We start from the raw sequence: 18,050 nt of genomic DNA, 5'->3' as shown, positions 1-18,050 counted from the left end.
TAGTCTCAAAGTATGCACCTATAAATTACTAATTACAAAGAAAAGAGCATAGTATTACAAAGACCAATCTGGCATATGCCAATTTAATGGAGTGATCTAATTCAGCATCAGCAGCAATGAAACAAACTGAAATAATTGTGTTGTTTCCTGATATGATATAATAGGAAGTACACAACATCATCTTACCAATGGTATGTTTACCCTGAAGCTAATCATGAAGAAAATACCACATGAATCCAGACAAATTCAGATTATGAGACTCTCCAAAAAATGTTAATACCATTAAAAAAAAAAAAAAAAAGAAAAAGGCAGTGGTGCTGCTTTTTATTAAAGAGACAAGACAGCCAACAGAAAAGCATGATCCCTGATTGGTTTCACTGGTTTCAGTCAGGTGAAACCAACTTACACAAACAACATTTTGGGGAACAATACAATTTTGAGTATGAACTGCACCTTAAATAATATTAATGTATTAATACTAACTTTTTAGAGAGTGAGACTGTCTAAGAATGTTCTTGTATATAACACATACAGGAATCTATATGTAAAGGTTTGAAATGTTTCAACAAAAAAATAGAAATTTTAATCCCAAATTGAAAGGCATACATTTTACTCCAAACTAACGTTAAATATCAGGCAGTAGAAGAGCTCATCATTGGTTAGTCAGTCTATATCTCTGCTTTTATGGAGGACAAGATCAAGAAAACCAGAGGCACTGTGTGTGTAAACTACCCAACTCTAGTTTTTCAACAATTCAGAAAAGAATTGCACGTACCTTTAGCAAACAAACGCAGTTATTTCTTTAGTCTGATAATAGTAGCAAGCAATAAAATAATCTATGAGAAAGATGTTGGCTTAAAAATATAGATAATACCTGTTTGAAATCTGCATCTAATGAAGCTTTAGAATATTTGCAGTGCTATGCAAAGACTATTAAGGGAAGGTATACAGGAAATGGATAATACTGTAACAATCTGCAGCTGTTCTCACATGTTATATAAAGAATGAACTCATAACAGTCAGAAAAGGGTATGTAGTGTCTTTATGAATACTAAAAAATACAGGTCAAATTCCTGGAATATGTATGACTTGGGTTTATGAAACCCTTCAACCTATTATTCTTTTAAATACAAGCAGAAATACAAGATATTGCCATTACCAGTTAGCTTTAATAGACTCAAGAAACAAAATAGTCCCTTAAGTTTTATTTAACTGATAAAAGAAACTAAGAGATCCTCATAGATACAATACTTGAAAAATGATTTCTAGTTAGTGATGGTGGAATAAAATCATTTTCTTATTCTCTTCCCTTGAATGCCAATGAAAAGAAAATCAAACAAAAGATTGAAAATGTCAACCTCAAAGAAACAAAACTTCAAACCGGAGATTATGAAGCATGCATGCCAGTTGCTGTAGATAAGTCAAAATGAAGAAGGAACCAGAAAGATGACACCATAGATCATTAGGAAGAGTAAATTGCTCTTAAAATCAATTGTAAGAATTTGCACAAGCTATCTAAGGATTCTTTTGATTACAGCTGAGATCTACAGATATGGACAGGCCAGGGAATGTTCAACATTGCAAAATTAAAAAAAAAAAAAAAAGCTGAAGGAAAATCACAAGGAATTGATATTTATGTTGTTTAAGAATTAGCCCCTGAGTGTGGGGAGACTACTGGAGGTAAAGTGAGATGAAGAAAAAAAATACTGTGAATGCTAGGATTCAACACAGAAATGGCTTAAACAGCTTTACTGGAAGCCATACTAAGCTTCTTCTGAATGATACAAATTTTGAGAACAGATGTGCTCCCAACGTAAAAAGAAGTAACAAACTGGTCAATGGGTATTGTAGACAACAAACCTAAATTAAATTGCAGAGTGCTTCAGGTATCTCTCTTCAGCCATGCCTATACCATTCTTCAATGAATAGCTAGCAGTTTTCAATGATGAATAATCATCAGAAACAAAGCAAGAATGGACTTAACATAGACACTGGGGAGGGTGGCAGGAAGGAGGAAGAAAGGAATATAAGCTAAAAGCAATGATAAACATAGATCACCAAAGAAACAACAGAAAGGGGTACTCAGTTTTCCACTGCCTCAAAGTAATTACTGGAATACTCACTGGAAAAATATTATAGAAATTAGGACCATATTAGAAGAAACAAAAAGTTATAATAAATGAGAGTGAAAACACAGTAACACATGTAAAATAGGCAAGAGGAAATAATACAAAATGAAGTAAAATGCAAAGATACTGGAAGCAAAGTGAAAAAACTCCAAGCAAATATTAAGAGAATCAGACTTCCACATCCATGACCCTCTCTCTCCCACATTATGCCCAGCACCAAGTGCAAGAAGATACTAGACATGGAAAACAAAGAATATCTGATATATGCATAAAGTTCCTGAAAAGAACAAATGGAACAGAAAAATATTCAATATACAGTGGAAGAAAACTTTTCTATAAAAGGGAACATACTTTAACTCTCTCTCACACACACACACACACACACAGAAAACATGACACAGAGTATTCAACTCTGAGACACACGCTAAAGAAGTCACTCAACTTCAAAGATAAAGGAAAATCCATTTGGACAGTCAAGAAAAAGCAAGTCAACTAGTGGGCGATAAAAATCTGATTAGTCTCATAATTCTCTAATACAACACTAAAACCCAGCAGTTGGTAAAGCAATGTCTGATGGTAGATGGGACCCTTCATTTTCCTTTCATATGAAGGGACTTCAGCTAAAGCAACTTTCTTACCTTCCTTCCCTACCTCTTATCCAACTCTCTCCATGTGAAGAGGAGTCAGTGAAGAGTGAATCTGAATAAGAAACTGAGCATCATTGGCTCAGTCCCTTCCTTCCTCTGTTGTGGAAGCTTTGTATATATAAAAGGTGCATTCTGACCAACATTCTACCAGTGGTAAGTATAGTGGGAAAGGCTAAATTGGGAAATAAGTTTAATTTTGAGGTGATATATTAAAAAATCCATTTGGTTATAAATCAAAGCCATGCTTTTCGGTGCATTTTTTTCAACAGTAATAAAACTAACATTACAATTGTCATGTTTTTGTCTCCTACATTTGTGTCTCATTTTCCAGTTCAGTGGGGGAAGAAAAACATTATTTATTGGGACACAAACAGCTACAAAATTCCAAGGGAAAGTGTAAATAAAAATTTATACCTGGCCAAATCATTTAAGCATAAAAGCAAAACACACCACCAACTATGTAAGGACTCAAGAGAGCACAGTACCTGTGAAACATTTTTGAAAAATCAACTAGATTACGATATCCAGCCAAGGGAGAGATAAGTATAGAAATGGAGAGGTCTAGTACAACCTCTATGGAAAATAGTATGGAGAGTTCTCAAAGACCTAAAGTACATCTACCATTCGATCCAGCAGTCCCACTACTGGGTATCTACCCAAGGGAAAATAAGTCATATATCAAAAAGACAACTACATGTGTATGTTTATCACAACGTAACTCACAATTGCAAAGATAGGGAACCAATCTAAGTGTTCATAAAACAATGAGTGGGTAAAGAAACTGTCATATATATATACACACACACACACTCACACACACATATATATACACACACACATATACACACACATACACACACATATATATACACACACACCATGGAATACTACTTAGCCATAAAAAAAGGATGAAATAATATATTTTGCAGCAACTTGGATGGAACAAGTGGCCATTATTCTAAGTGAAGTAACTCAGGAGTGGAAAACTGAATACCATATGTTCTCACTTACAAGTGGGAGCTAAGCTATGGGTACAAAAAGGGTGCTATAAGGGACATTGGAGACTCAGAATGGGAGAGTGGGAGGGATGTGAGGGCTAAAAAACAACATATTGGTACAATGTACATGACTTGGGTGACCATGCACTAAAATATTAGACTTCACCACTATACAATTCATCCATGTAACCAAAACCCACTTGTACTCCTAAAGCTATTGAAAAAAAGAGAAAAGAAATGCAGAGGTCATATTAAAAGAACCAGAGATTAAAATCATTTAAAAATAGAAGAACATGTAAAAAACATTAATCATTCAAAAATAACATAACAAACAACAGGCAAATGAGGATGGGGGGGTAGGGAAAAGTTTAAGTATGCCTATCTCCCACATTTAGTAGTAAAGACTCAACAGACTTAGTAACAAATGATTTCAATTTCTTAATTTTTTTTGTAATCTTTCATTCATTACTTTTAAATTTAGAGGTATCAATTAGGATCTAGTATTTCCTATGAAGAAGCATTAATTGGAAATTCACTAAGTCCTTGATGCCACACAAATTTCTAATTATTTTGTTGAACGAAAATAAAATATTTTATTTTAAAAAGTATACTTCTAAAACTGGTAAGGCTAAACTATGGTGCTTAAGTTCACACACATGAATGATAAAACTATAAAGAGAAAAACACAGGAAGTTATCAATATAAAAGTGAGGATAATGGTTACATACGGGAGAGAGAGGGGTTGGTTGTGATTGGTAAAGAGGTTTCTGGATGGCTGGTTTAGCCTAGGAAGTGTTCACCTTATAATAATTCATTAAGCTACATGTTTCATTTATGGTTTTTTTTGTGTAAGTTTTACTTTATAATAAAAAGATATTTTTAAAAAGCATGTATCTTAAAATTCCATTTATGCCTCTCCATTTATCCTTCTATAACATAAAATGCACAGATAAATGTACGGACTACTGTTCACTGTATAGTAACAACCACAGTATCTATCTGGGTGATGAAATTTGGATATACTGTGTTGTCTACTTTGCTTCATTATCATCTTTTTTCATTGTTTGACTTTCTTAACATTTATGTTTTATTGTTAAATATTTCAGGCATACAAAAAAGCATATAGAATAATGTTATGAACACTAACCACCAAACTTTAAGAAATACAACATTAAATAAAGTGAAGTTTCCTTGTCCTCTCCTTTGCTAGTCTCATTTCCCTTGCTCTCTCATCAGATGTAATGGTATTGGGTTTTGTAGTTTGTTTTTAAGAGATAGAGTCTTGCTATGTTGCTCAGGCTGGATTCGAACTCCTGGGCTCAAGTGATCCTTCCGCCTCAGAATCCCAAGTAGCTGGGATTACAGACATGTGCCACCATGCCCAGCATTGGTATCTTAAAATTGTTGATCATTGTTCCAATGCACGTGTTTACACTGTTAGTACATATGTGCACATGCAAAAACAATTTAATATAGTCTGTCATGTTCTTAGGCTTTAAATCGGTATCATGCTGTATATATGTTTCTGTAACTTTTTCATGTACTGTTTTTGACCATTATCTATATCGGGAAATTTGTTAATTTAAACGCTGTGTATTAATCCCCTTAAAACTAGTTTATCCATTGCTTGTACTTTTTCACTATTTGTAAACAATGAGGTAACTAAAATTCTCTTTTTTTTTTTTTTTTTTTTTTAGATGGAGTCTTGCTCTGTTGCCCAGGCTTGAGTGCAGTGGCACTATCTCGGCTCACTGCAACCTCTGCCTCCTGGGTTCAAGCGATTCTCCTGCTTCAGCCTCCTGAGTAGCTGGGATTACAGGCATGTGCCACCATGCCCAGCTAATTTTTCTGTATTTTTAGTAGAGAGGGGGTTTTACCATGTTGGCCAGGCTGGTCTCAAACTCTTGACCTCAAGTTGATCCACCCACTTTGGCCTCCCAAAGTGCTGGGATTACAGGCATGAGCCACCATGCCAGCCAGGTAACAAAAATTCTTATATATACGTGCCAGAGTTTCTTGCAGTATATTCTTAGAAAGTATAATATAAGGTGAACACATTTTCCACCTTAGAGATAAAATTGAGTAAAGTGGATTTTATTCTCCTTGCATAGTTTACAACAGTTTCTGCTCTTGTCCAGAACTTAGTTCTTAGATTTTGCCAATCTGATGATTAATTTGTATTTCCTTAATAACTGTTTCATCCTGCAAAAAGAGGCTGAGCATCTTCTCACATGTTTATTGAATGTGTTCTTCTGTGACCTGCCTATTCATATTCTTGATCCATTTTTTTCTCTTGGGTTGTTTACCTTTTTCTTATTGAGTTACAGGCTTTTTATTTTTTATCCTTAAAATTGTATTATTTATATTCACATGTGTGTGTGTGTGTATTTTTTTTCTCTTCTTAGGAAGTCTCAGATTGAAAATGAGATCATGCACCATCACACTCATGAATGCCACTGGCAATTTCCTGTGTAGTGGTTCTGTTAGATCCTCATCAGCTGTGAGCCATTCACTCTCAGAAACATACACTGACAGAATCCTATTATGTATTTTTAAAATTTTGAAATAATCTTACATTTATAAAAAATTTGTAAGTATTGTAAAAAAAATTTTCCCTGAACAACTTGTAAGTTACTGACACGATGCCCATCATTCTTGAATATTTTAATGTGTATTTCCAACAAACAAGGACATTCTCCTACATAACTTCAATATAAACAAGATCAGGAAACTAACATTAATACTGTCTATAAAACATTTTAAAATATAAAATAATTGTGATTACTCTTTTAAAGAAAATAATAAAGAATTGATGCTTAAGGTTTCTGTGTTAAACCATGGTATCCACTTGTCAAGGCATAGTAATAAGGCAGCTTTAAAACTCTTTATTCTTTCAACAAAAGAGGCATACATTAGGATTGACAGCATGTGAATAACTGCTTTCATTTTTTTCCCCATTCTTGACAACACAAGGGGGAATGAGATTAAACTGCTCCTGGAAATTTAAACATTATATCAAACTTTCTGAGAATAACTGCTGGGAAAAGCTAAGAGTAAAATCTCCTTTGGCAAGTTCTTTTCAAAGATATCCTTCCAGAATAGTTTCAATACAAACCGATTCAGAGGCTAGGGCTAACCTTTAAAAATCTCTTTAAGACCTAAGATCCTTTTATCTCTTTTTGTTTAGTACAACTTAAAAGTTATATATATTCAGTATTAAGGTCACATATATATAGCAAATATAAAAATAATAATAGGCCAGGCATGGTGGCTCATGCCTGTAATCCCAATACTTTGGGAGGCCAAGGAAAGGAGGACTGCTTGAGGCCAGGAGTTCAAGACCAACTGGGGCAACATAGCAAAACTCCATCTATATTTTTTTAATAAAAAATTAAAAATCTAAAAAAAAAAAATTAATAAATAGCCACTGTTTTTTACTATTAACTATGGATCCAGAACTCTTATTAATTCAATGTGAGTTATTCCATCAACCCTGTGATAGATCAGAGTGCCTTCAACAGAAAAATGGAAGGAGAAAAACCAGAAACATTAACTACAGATAACATTTCGGGGAATTTTCCTGAAGACTGAAGAAATAAAATGCAGGTAGTAGAGCTGAAGAAATACATTAAGATATATTTAATTGATTTTAAGCAAAAGGAGATACAATAACACAACTGTATGTGAAGGGAAAGAGATGCAAAGAAAGAAATATTGTCAATCTGGTGGAAAGAAGGCATCTGCTAAAGCAATACCTTGCAGTGATGAGATCTAATACAACTGCAAGTGCTTGGTCTTTGCTGAGAGAAAGCATAGTTCATTCCTACCAACAGAAACGAAGAATGAATATAAGGGGAGAAACGGAGACACGGAGTAGCAGCAAGTAAGAGAGGGTGGATATAATCTGTGGTCTTTTCTATCTTCTTTTATGGAGAAGGGTATGTATATGTAAGTATCACCAGCTATGTCAGCTATGTGTTGGTAGGAAAAGGTTTACAGACTCCTAATGAAGCGCTACTCCTCTCTACCGTGAATTTACCATCCTTTAACAGTTTTCTTTAGACTTTAATATAGTTGTAATGTTCCCAAGGATTTTATCAGTTTCTATCTCCACAGTTAGTCATTATTTTTCCTGGGTACCAGAATTATCATAAAGAAAAGTCCAGAAAGCTAAAGTAGAGATGGCATTCCTTAAAAAACATTTTCTGTCTCAATAAGAAGCACATGGAAGGATAAGGATTTTAGAAGAAAAATGTGTTCCTTGCCTTTTTTTTTTTTTTTTTTTTGCATCTGTTTCCTCTCAACTAAATGATGCTACAGTTTATAGATCTTTATCTAGAAGTTCTGAATATACCAATTGGCCAGTTCAAATCACTGATTAGACAAAAACGATATAAATAAATTCTGAAACATAATTTCTTCTCTCATTTTCTGTCTACTAAAAAATGAGTCATTAGATTGCTTTGAAACATGAGTGTTTCACATACTTTTCAAAGGACTTCTCAGTTATAAATAAATAAAGAAGCTAAATATAAACCACATCCATACCTCTCACAGCTGACTGGGAAGGCTGAGTCAAAACTTTTATGTCTAATGCACTGTTGATATTTTCTTCTAAAGTAGCACAATATCCATCCACAACGCTGGTAATAGTATCCTTCAAAGTTCCAAGATTATAGAAAACCTGAAGAGCTGTTCCGACTTGAGTTGGATTCTTAAAAAAGGTGGGGTGGGGTGGAAACAGATATAAATAGGAAAACACACAAAACCAATACATATATACAATTTTAAGTGGTACTTGAGCAGTCCTATCATATTTAAATACTACCATATTTTAAAATTATCAAAGACAAGAAAAAACACAATTTGAAGTGCAGATTATTTTTAATCATTATTTATTTCATAAAAAACAAAGCTAAATATGATGTATATTATTTTCCCCCTTACCATTTTTGTCCTCCTTTAAAAAATAACAAGAAGTTCAAAAGTCTGTTGTATAATATTCAAGCTTATTTAAAATCTACCACCAATCCCTATAAAAATCATACTAGAAATAACATTTGTTATTTCTACATGTGTTTAAACAATAAGTGAATTCTGTGGAGTTGATTGAGAGCTGAACCATGCAGACTTATTCATTATATTTCATTGATCCATTCAATCATTCTAACTACAAATATTTACACGTGCCTACTGTGTATCTGAAATAGCTCTGAGTGCTGGAAAAACAGTAGTGAAACAAAACCAATTAAGTTCCTGTCTTCATGGAACTTATATTTATTGAAAAATGTACAAAACATAAATAAAACAGAATAACAGGTAGATTTGGCTTAAAGAAAATAACAGGAAACATGGCTGGCGAATAACAATACTCATTTGAGGTTTTTTTTTTAATTAAACAAGAAAAAGAACCAAATGGATATTATTTCAAATTAAAATGTTCTAATAAAAAAGCTTAATTTAATATGGTCATAATAGTACTTAATTCTATGGTGTAAATTCTCTTTTAATGTATACCAACAAAAAAAATAAGCTATTTCATAAAAAATTATTAACTGAAAACAAGGGGCATAGCATTTGCTTTTACTGTTATTTCCATTTTTTTCCCTTTCTCCCAAGACTGTTTTATCTTTAAACTTTTTAGTAGAGACCAAAAATCAAAATGAGGCAGCTGTAAAGAAATTTCCCATGTCATTATTTAAGTGTATGTATAACCAAGAAAGCACTGCTGGAGCAATATCAAAGAACACTTTCACCTCATAAAACTAGAATACAGATATACTTTAAAACTATATTTATTGCCTTTACTATTATCAGAGGATCTGAAAAGCATAGCTTCTCCACACACAGTACAGTTTCAGTGTTATCAGCTGAATGTACATTGTAAGATGCATACAACAACTAAAAAACACTTAAATTTTTCACTTAAAACACCCAGCTAAAATAAACCACTCTTCAAAATTCTCCACTCCAAAAATTACTAACTTCCAACTTCTGAAAATATGTGTGAAAAGGTTACTTCTAAAAACTATTGGTGTTATTTTAATGTAATAGTGTATTATATTACATATATAGCTCATCATTAAAGAAGGATATATTATAGCACTATTTATAATACTTACAATTTACAATATTTATAATAATTCTAGAACTAATTTTAAAGTTGTCAATTAACATGATCACTTTTTCAATTAATGGTACTCATATTTATAGCTTAATACATAGATTATGCTAGTTACAAAACTGCAATTATCTGAACTAAAATTCTTTAAGTAACATACATACAGAGGAGTCTGCTAATTATGTAAGCACAGCTTTATTATCACAAAGTGAACACATTATCACCTAGATCATGAAGCTAAATATTATCAGCACCTGTGGATCTTGTGTAGCTCCCCAAACTGCACTGTTCCAAATATTATCCCTATCATTACTTCTAACACCAAAAATTTATTTTGTTTTTGAATTTCAAATAAATGGAATTATACAGTATGTGTTATCTTGTGGCTTGTCCCTATCTTGTGGCTTGTCCCTTTTACTCTACACATTTTTTGTGAAATTCGTCCATGTGGTTGGATGCAGCAGTAGTTGATTCATTTCTTACTGCTGTGCAGCATTCCACTGTAGTAATTTGCTTTAGTTTATCCATCCTACTGTTGATAAATAATTGGCTTACTTCTACTTTTAGGTATTTTAACGTATGCTGCCATGAACATTCTGTACACCTCTATTAGTGAACATATATACATATGCATTTTTGCAGGCAAGAGTAGAATTGCTAAATCATATTAGTATACTTAGAGTTTGTAGATACTGCCAATTTTACAAAGCCATTGCAGCAATTTACACTTCCACCAGCGATATATGAAAATTGTGGATGCCCCACAAATTTGCCAAAAATTCAAATGATCATTCCTTTAATTTTGGCTATTATTTGGAGTGAGTACTACGATTTTAATTTGTATTTCTATAATGACTAAAAAACTTAATACTTCTTACATGGTAATTATCCATTTGGATATCTTCTTTTGTGAAGAGCTTATTCGTATCTTTTGCCCATTTTTTTAACTAGTTGTTTTTTGTCATTTACATATAAAGTTGTTGATATATTTTGGATACAACCACTTTGATAATTATATGTACTGCAAATATGTTCTCCCATTCTTAATGAAGTATTTTAAGGGAGACAAATTCCTAATTTGAATATAGCCCATTTTATCAATCTTGGTCTCTATGGTTTAGCACTTTTGGTATTGTTTGAAAAGTGGTCCCCACCCCACATTCATAAAGATATCTTTCATTCATAAAGTTATTCTCCTGAAACTCTATTGGTTTATCTTTCATGCTCAGAAATACAATCCGCCTGGAATTAATTTCTATATAATGTGAAATAGGAGTCAAGATTAGTGTTTTTCCACGTGAATACCCAATTGATCAAAAAAAGAGCAAATAAAAATAACCTGCACTCCCCAAAAGCCACCTTTGCAATAAACCAAGTTTCTAAATATGTGTGTGAGTTTCTGGACTTACAAATCTCTACCATTTCCCTACCCTTACAATTCACCTATCTAAATTATTGTAGCTTTAAATATCAGATTTGGCAATCCTCTGCCTCTGTTCTTCAATTTGATATAGGCTCTTCTTGATATATGACACTTCCATATAAATTTCAAAATTGGCTTAACAAATGTCCTTTTTTAAAAAAAGTTTGGAGGTATTGTCTGATATTGCATTAACTCTATAGATAGAAATAACGGATATCTTTGTAACATTGAGCTACTCTCAATACCATGAATATGGTATCTCTTTTCATTTACTTAGGTCTTTAACTTCTCTTAATGTTTTATAGATAGTGTTCTGTGAAAACGTCTTATATATCTTCAGTTTAAATTATTTACATTATTTTTTATATAACTGGTATGTTTTTAAATTTTTTGTAAACAATCTGTAAATTGTTTTGATTTTTCTATCTATATAACCAAGGTATTTCTGAATAACTTTTATTTCTCCCTTCCCATTCTCCTCTATCTCATCGCTTTTCTTATTACTTTGGCTAAGATCTGCAGCATTGCACTGAGTAGTAAGACTGGTATTTTTGCATGATCCCCAATATCAAATGGAAAGCCTTGAATATTTCACCATCAAGATTTTTAGAAATGCCCTTTATCAGATTAAAGATACTGGCTTGCTAAGAGTATTTTTATTCATGAATTGATTTTGAATGTTATTAACTATGTATTGAGATAATAATTTTCCTCCTTTACTGGAGAAATTATATTTCTGGAATAAAGCCATCTTGGTCATAATACACTATCAGTTTTAGATCTCTGTGGCTTATATTTACTAACTCTTTGCTTAGTATTTTTGTAGAGATTTTAAAGGGAGACAGCTAGTAATTTTACTTCCTTACAATATTCTCATTTTGATATTAACGTTATCCTGGCCTCATAAAATGAGCAAGTAAATACGTTTGGTCCCTCTTTCTTAATTCTTGGATACAGTTGATGTAACACTGGTTTATTTATTCCTTAAATGTTTGGAAGAATCGCCCCAGTGAAGCTGTCTGGCTTTGGAGTTTTCTCCAAGGAAAGGTTTAATAATAAATTCAATTTTGTTAATAGACAAAGAACTAGATAGATTTTATAATTTTCCTGGTATTATTTTTGATAAGTCGTTTTCCAGAAATTTGTCAATTTCATCTAAATTTTCAAATCAATTGGTGTAAACTCATACTTTTGTCTTAACATCTTTTTAGTTTTTGTTGGGTCTGTTATTAGATCACCTTTTTCATTCTTGATAGTGGTAATTTGTACCTCTTTTTCCCGTCTCCTCATCAGTCTTCTTGGTACTTATCAATTTAGTTTGTTAATCTTGTTAAGTAACTAAATTTTGGCTTCTATTGGATTCTGTATTGCATTACCAGTTTTTTGTTATTCTTATTTCACAGACTTTGGAGCCAGACCTAAATCAGGATCCAAACTCTACCACTTAGCAGTCAAACACAACAAAAAAAGAAAATTTCAGGCCAATATCCCTGATGAACATCGATGTGAAAATCCTCAATAAAATACTGGCAAACCGAATCCAGCAGCACATGAAAAAGCTTATCCACCATGATCAAGTTGGCTTCATCCCTGGGATATAAGGCTGGTTCCACATACATAAATCAATAAACGTAATCCATCACATAAATAGAACCAATGACAAAAACCACGTTATCTCAATAGACGCAGAAAAGGCCTTCACAAAATTAAATACCCCTTCATGCTAAAAATACTCAATAAATTAGGTACTTATGAAACATCTCAAAATAATAAGAGCTATTTATGACAAACCCACAGACAGCCAATTATCATGGCAAAAGCTGAAAACATTCCCCTTGAAAATCAGCACAAGATAAGGATGCCCTCTCTCATCACTCCTATTCAACATAGTATTGGAAGTTCTGGCCAGGGCAATCAGGCAAGAGAAAGAAATAACAGGTATTCAAATAGGAAGAGAGGAAGTCAAATTGTCTCTGTTTGTAGATGACATGATTATGTATTTAGAAAACCCCATGGTCTCAGCCCAAAATCTCCTTAAGCTGATAAGCAACTTCAGCAAAGTCTCAGGATACAAAATCTACATGCAAAAATCACAAGCATTCCTATACACCAATAATAGAGAGCCAAATCATGAATGAACTCCCATTCACAATTGCTACAAAGAAATACCTAGGAATCCAACTTACAAGGGAGGTGAAGGACTTCTTCAAGGGGAACTACAAACCAATGCTCAACGAAATAAGAGAGGACACAAACAAATGGAAGAACATTTCATGCTCATGGATAGGAAGAATCAATATCATGAAAATGGTCATACTGCCCAAAGTAATTTATATATTCAATGCTATCCCCATTAAGCTACCATTTACTTTCTTCACAGAATTAGAAAAAAACTACTTTAAATTTCATATGGAACCAAAACAGAGCCCATATAGCCAAGATAATCTTAAGCAAAAAGAATAAAGCTGGAGGCATCACACTACCTGACTTCAACCTATACTACAAGGCTACAGTAACCAAAACAGCATGGTACTGGTACCAAAACAGATATATAGACTAATGGAACAGAACAGAGGACTCAGAAATAATGCCACACATCTACAGCCATCTGCTCTTTGACAAACCTGACAAAAACAAGCAATGGGGAAAGGATTCCCTATTTAATAAATGGTGCTGGGAAAACTGTTTACCCATATGCAGAAAACTGAAACTGGACCCCTTACTTACACCTTATACAAAAGTTAACTCAAGATGGATTAAAGACTTAAATGTAAGACCTAACACCATAAAAACCCTAGAAGAAAACGTAGGCAATACCATTCAGGACCTAGGCATGGGCAAAGACTTCACAACTCAAATACCAAAAGCAATGGCCACAAAAGCCAAAATTGACAAATGGGATCTAATTAAACTATGGAGCTTCTGCACAGCAAAAGAAACTATCATCGGAGTGAACAGGCAACCAACAGAATAGGAGAACATTTTTGCCATCTATCCAGGGCTGACAAAGGGCTAATATCCAGAATCTACAAAGAACTTAAACAAATTTACAAGAAAAAAACGAATAACTCCATCAAAAAGTGGGCAAAGGACATGAACAGATACTTCTCAAAAGAAGACGTTTATGTGGCCAACAAACATATGAGAAAAAGCTCATCATCACTGATCATTAGAAAAATGCAAATCAAAACCACAGTGACATACCATCTCATGCTTGTTAGGACAGCGATCATTAAAAAGTCAGGAAACAACAGATGCTGGAGAAGATGTGGAGAAATAGGAACACTTTTACACTGTTGGTGGGAGTGTAAATCAGTTCAACCATTGTGGAAGACAATGTGGTGATTCCTCAAGGATCTAGAACCAGAAACATCATTTGACCCAGCAATCTCATTACTGGGTATATACCCAAAGGGTTATACATCATTCTACTATAAAGGCACATGCATACACATGTTTACTGTAACACTGTTCACAATAGCAAAGACTTGGAACCAACCCAAATGCCCATTAATGATAGACTGGATAAAGAAAATGGGGCACACATACACATGGAATACTATACAGCCACAAAAAGGATGAGTTCATGTCCTCCGCAGGAACATGGATGAAACTGGAAACCATCATTCTCAGCAAACTAACACAGGAACAGAAAACCAAACACCACATGTCCTCACTCATAAGTGGGAAGTGAACAATGAGAACACATGGACACAGAGAGAGGAATATCATACACCAGGGCCTGTCGAGGGTCAGGGGCTAGGGGAGGGATGCCATTAGGAGAAATACCTAATGTAGATGACAGGTTGATGGGTGCAGCAAACCACCATGGCAGGTGTATACCTATGTAACAAACCTGCACATTATGCATATGTATCCCAGAAATTAAAGTATAATAAAAAAAGAAATTAAAAGTAAAATTAAAGTTAAGATAAAACATTTGCATATAAAAACACCCATAATTGTAGCATCAATAACATATTAAGGTAAATATTTATAGCAAATATCAAAGAATGGTATGAACATATATGCATCTTTGATAAAGAGTTTACCAGAATGTATCAGTAAAAATTCTGACTCCAGTAGATTAAGAATTCAAGGATACAAGCAATTGACAAAGCTTATGGAGTGGGTTCTATGTGCCAGACATTGTGCAAGGAACAGGGAGCACAAAGAGAAGTAACTTTCCCTGACTTCAGGGAACTTTCAGACCAATAAACATAAACAGAGAATTAACCAAGTTTTTTTTATTTTCATCACTCAACAGAATCATACAAATTTGAAAATTAATTACACATCCAAAAATGCAGGACCTAGTTACATAAACTCTGGTATGACCAAATGCTTGATATTATTTAGAGAATAGTGCTATGTTTTGGAAAAGCTTGGACGATATAAGATATCTCCATGTAATAATAATAAGGATAAAAATAATACAAAGTGAACTCATAGTTTGATTTACTAGTGAAACTGACTTATTTTTTTCCCTAGCCTTAGTCTCTCATGAATACAGACTACAGAGGAGAAGCAGGAACAATGAGTTTCTTTGACTACATGTTTTCTTCCTGTAGTCAGGGGCAGATAAAATTTTATTTCAAGCCTGATTCCAAAGCATTTTTCACAAAGATTTTATGAAGTTTATTTTCAGTGAAACAATATGTTTTGCCCTTTTTATGACCTAATAATCTGTATTCTATCAACAAAGAATGGAAGCATAAAAAACAAAAATAATATAATCTTTAGCATTAGAAGATAGGAGAAGAGTCCCCAAACATTAGTTCTTTTACCTTGATCCATTAGCATCATGCTGTAGTGGAAAGAACATGGGCTTTAAAAATTATTCTTGGGATGAAAACCCAGCTCTCCTAAAGATAAGCTGTGTGACTCTGGGCAAATTACTTTATCATTCATTGAACTGTATTTATGTACATAATTAACGTTTGCCTCCTCATCAAATTTTACAATCTGTGTGGGAAGATTCCACATTTGTTTTGTTCACTGCTATACTCCTTGCATCCAGCGTACATCCTAGATATGTGTTCAAGAAGTGTCAGTTGAGTAAGTGAACAGTGTGTAAATTTCTATGATTTGCTTTGCTAATAAATTGTGAGACAGTTGCAAAGACTATTGAGACAACACATTTACATTATCTGATATTCAGTATAGATATAATAAAAAATATTGGTTCTGACACCATTTATTAATATTTCAAAACTTTTAAGAATGTTAAGAATTCGCTTTGCTCCAATTCCAAAGGAATTCTTATCATGCTACTTTACTTATTAAAATAAAGTTACCCAATAGACACCATTTGGGTAGCCCTGAGGAAGTCAGCTCTTTCCTCTGTGTCTTAATTTCATAAGACATTAAAACGATGAGGCAAGATGAAAGGAGGGATTCCAAAAGCTGGCTGAAGATCTTTTTTAGAAAAAGACAGACAACAAAATTTTGATTCACTTGGATCAGATTGAGGCCTGGTTATTTATATTTTTCAAAGCTCTTCAGCTGATTCTGATACCGTCAGCAGCTACCTGAGAACCAGCATTTGGGAACCAACAGACTAAATGATTTTGCTGGACTTTAAACGATGTCTGGTGAACAGACTACTGGCTGGAATACTGTGTACATGAAAAAAAATGTTAATTATGTTGCATTTACATAGTTGTCAATTAATTATTTATATAAACATGGATGAGTCTAAGGTGCCCATGGGGCATTCTTTGCTGGAAATGTGAACACTTTTGAAATGGATCATTGCAGGAATCTAGTCTAGGAAGCAAACTAAATTGAAGTAATAAATAATAAAAATAGAAAACTGTTAGACACCTGTAATCCCAGCACTTTGGGAGGCTGAGGCAGGTGGATCACCTGAGGTCAGGAGTTGAAGACCACCCTGGCCAACATGGCGAAACCCTGTCTCTATTAAAAATACAAAAATTAGCTGGGTGTGGTGGCATGTGCTTGTAGCCCCAGCTACCTGGAACACTGAGGCAGGTGAATCACTTGAGCCTGGGAGGCAGAGGTTGCAGGGGGCGGACCCCACTGTGGAGGCGAGGGGAGGGGAGGGGAGGTGAGGGAGGGGAGGGGACAGGACGGGATTAGAATTGAGAAATTACAAAGGAGATAAATATAAAACAGAATCAGTAGGAATGAGAGAACACAAATGGAATGCTAGAATAATCTAGTCAGAGCCAGAACTGGAACATTACAAAAATTAGAAATGAAATAATTTTGTCTAGCTATGATTCAAGTGAAGAACATCTAGTGATACTGAACATTAGTGTTTTTTCCCCACTATTCTGCTTCATTACAAATACCATTGGTTTTGACCACTGGCTCTTATTGAACCCTTATTAATAATAAACTTCAGGCTTTTAGTTCACTCATCTGTAAAATAAGGGGACTGGACTAGATGAACTCTAATATCCTTTAAATACTAAAACATAATGATTTTAACATCATTCAATGTATATCATCCACTATGTGCTCACACTGTGTGAGGTACTGTAGATTAAAAAAATGAAGCAGACACTGCACTGTCTGACCTTTCAATATTTATGGTCTGATGGGAGATAAAGGCAAGTAAATCAACAATTAGTATGTACTATGACAAATGAGGGGGAAAATGGAGGGATTAATGAAAACACATAGGAGGGGCAATTACTTAGACTTGGGAGAAAAGAGGGATAGAGGAGTGAGGTGACATTCCTTAAAGGAAGTAGTTTCAGCTAT

The 18,050-nt window shown here is 33.8% G+C and overlaps 1 protein-coding gene across 1 annotated transcript in view; it reads right to left on the bottom strand.

Moving 5' to 3' along the window:
• Positions 1 to 18,050, bottom strand: part of COG5 (component of oligomeric golgi complex 5) — a 368,980-nt gene that overhangs the window by 157,036 nt on the left and 193,894 nt on the right. The window contains exon 8 of the mRNA XM_050785204.1: positions 8,323 to 8,488. Within this exon, the coding sequence (XP_050641161.1) occupies positions 8,323 to 8,488 (166 nt within the window). The remainder of the gene's footprint in view (positions 1 to 8,322; positions 8,489 to 18,050) is intronic.

Source organism: Macaca thibetana, chromosome 3 (genome assembly GCF_024542745.1).
Source record: "Macaca thibetana thibetana isolate TM-01 chromosome 3, ASM2454274v1, whole genome shotgun sequence".
NCBI lineage: Eukaryota > Metazoa > Chordata > Mammalia > Primates > Cercopithecidae > Macaca > Macaca thibetana.
Note: the sequence above shows the minus strand (reverse complement) of the source record. Positions and strands in the feature narration are given on the sequence as shown.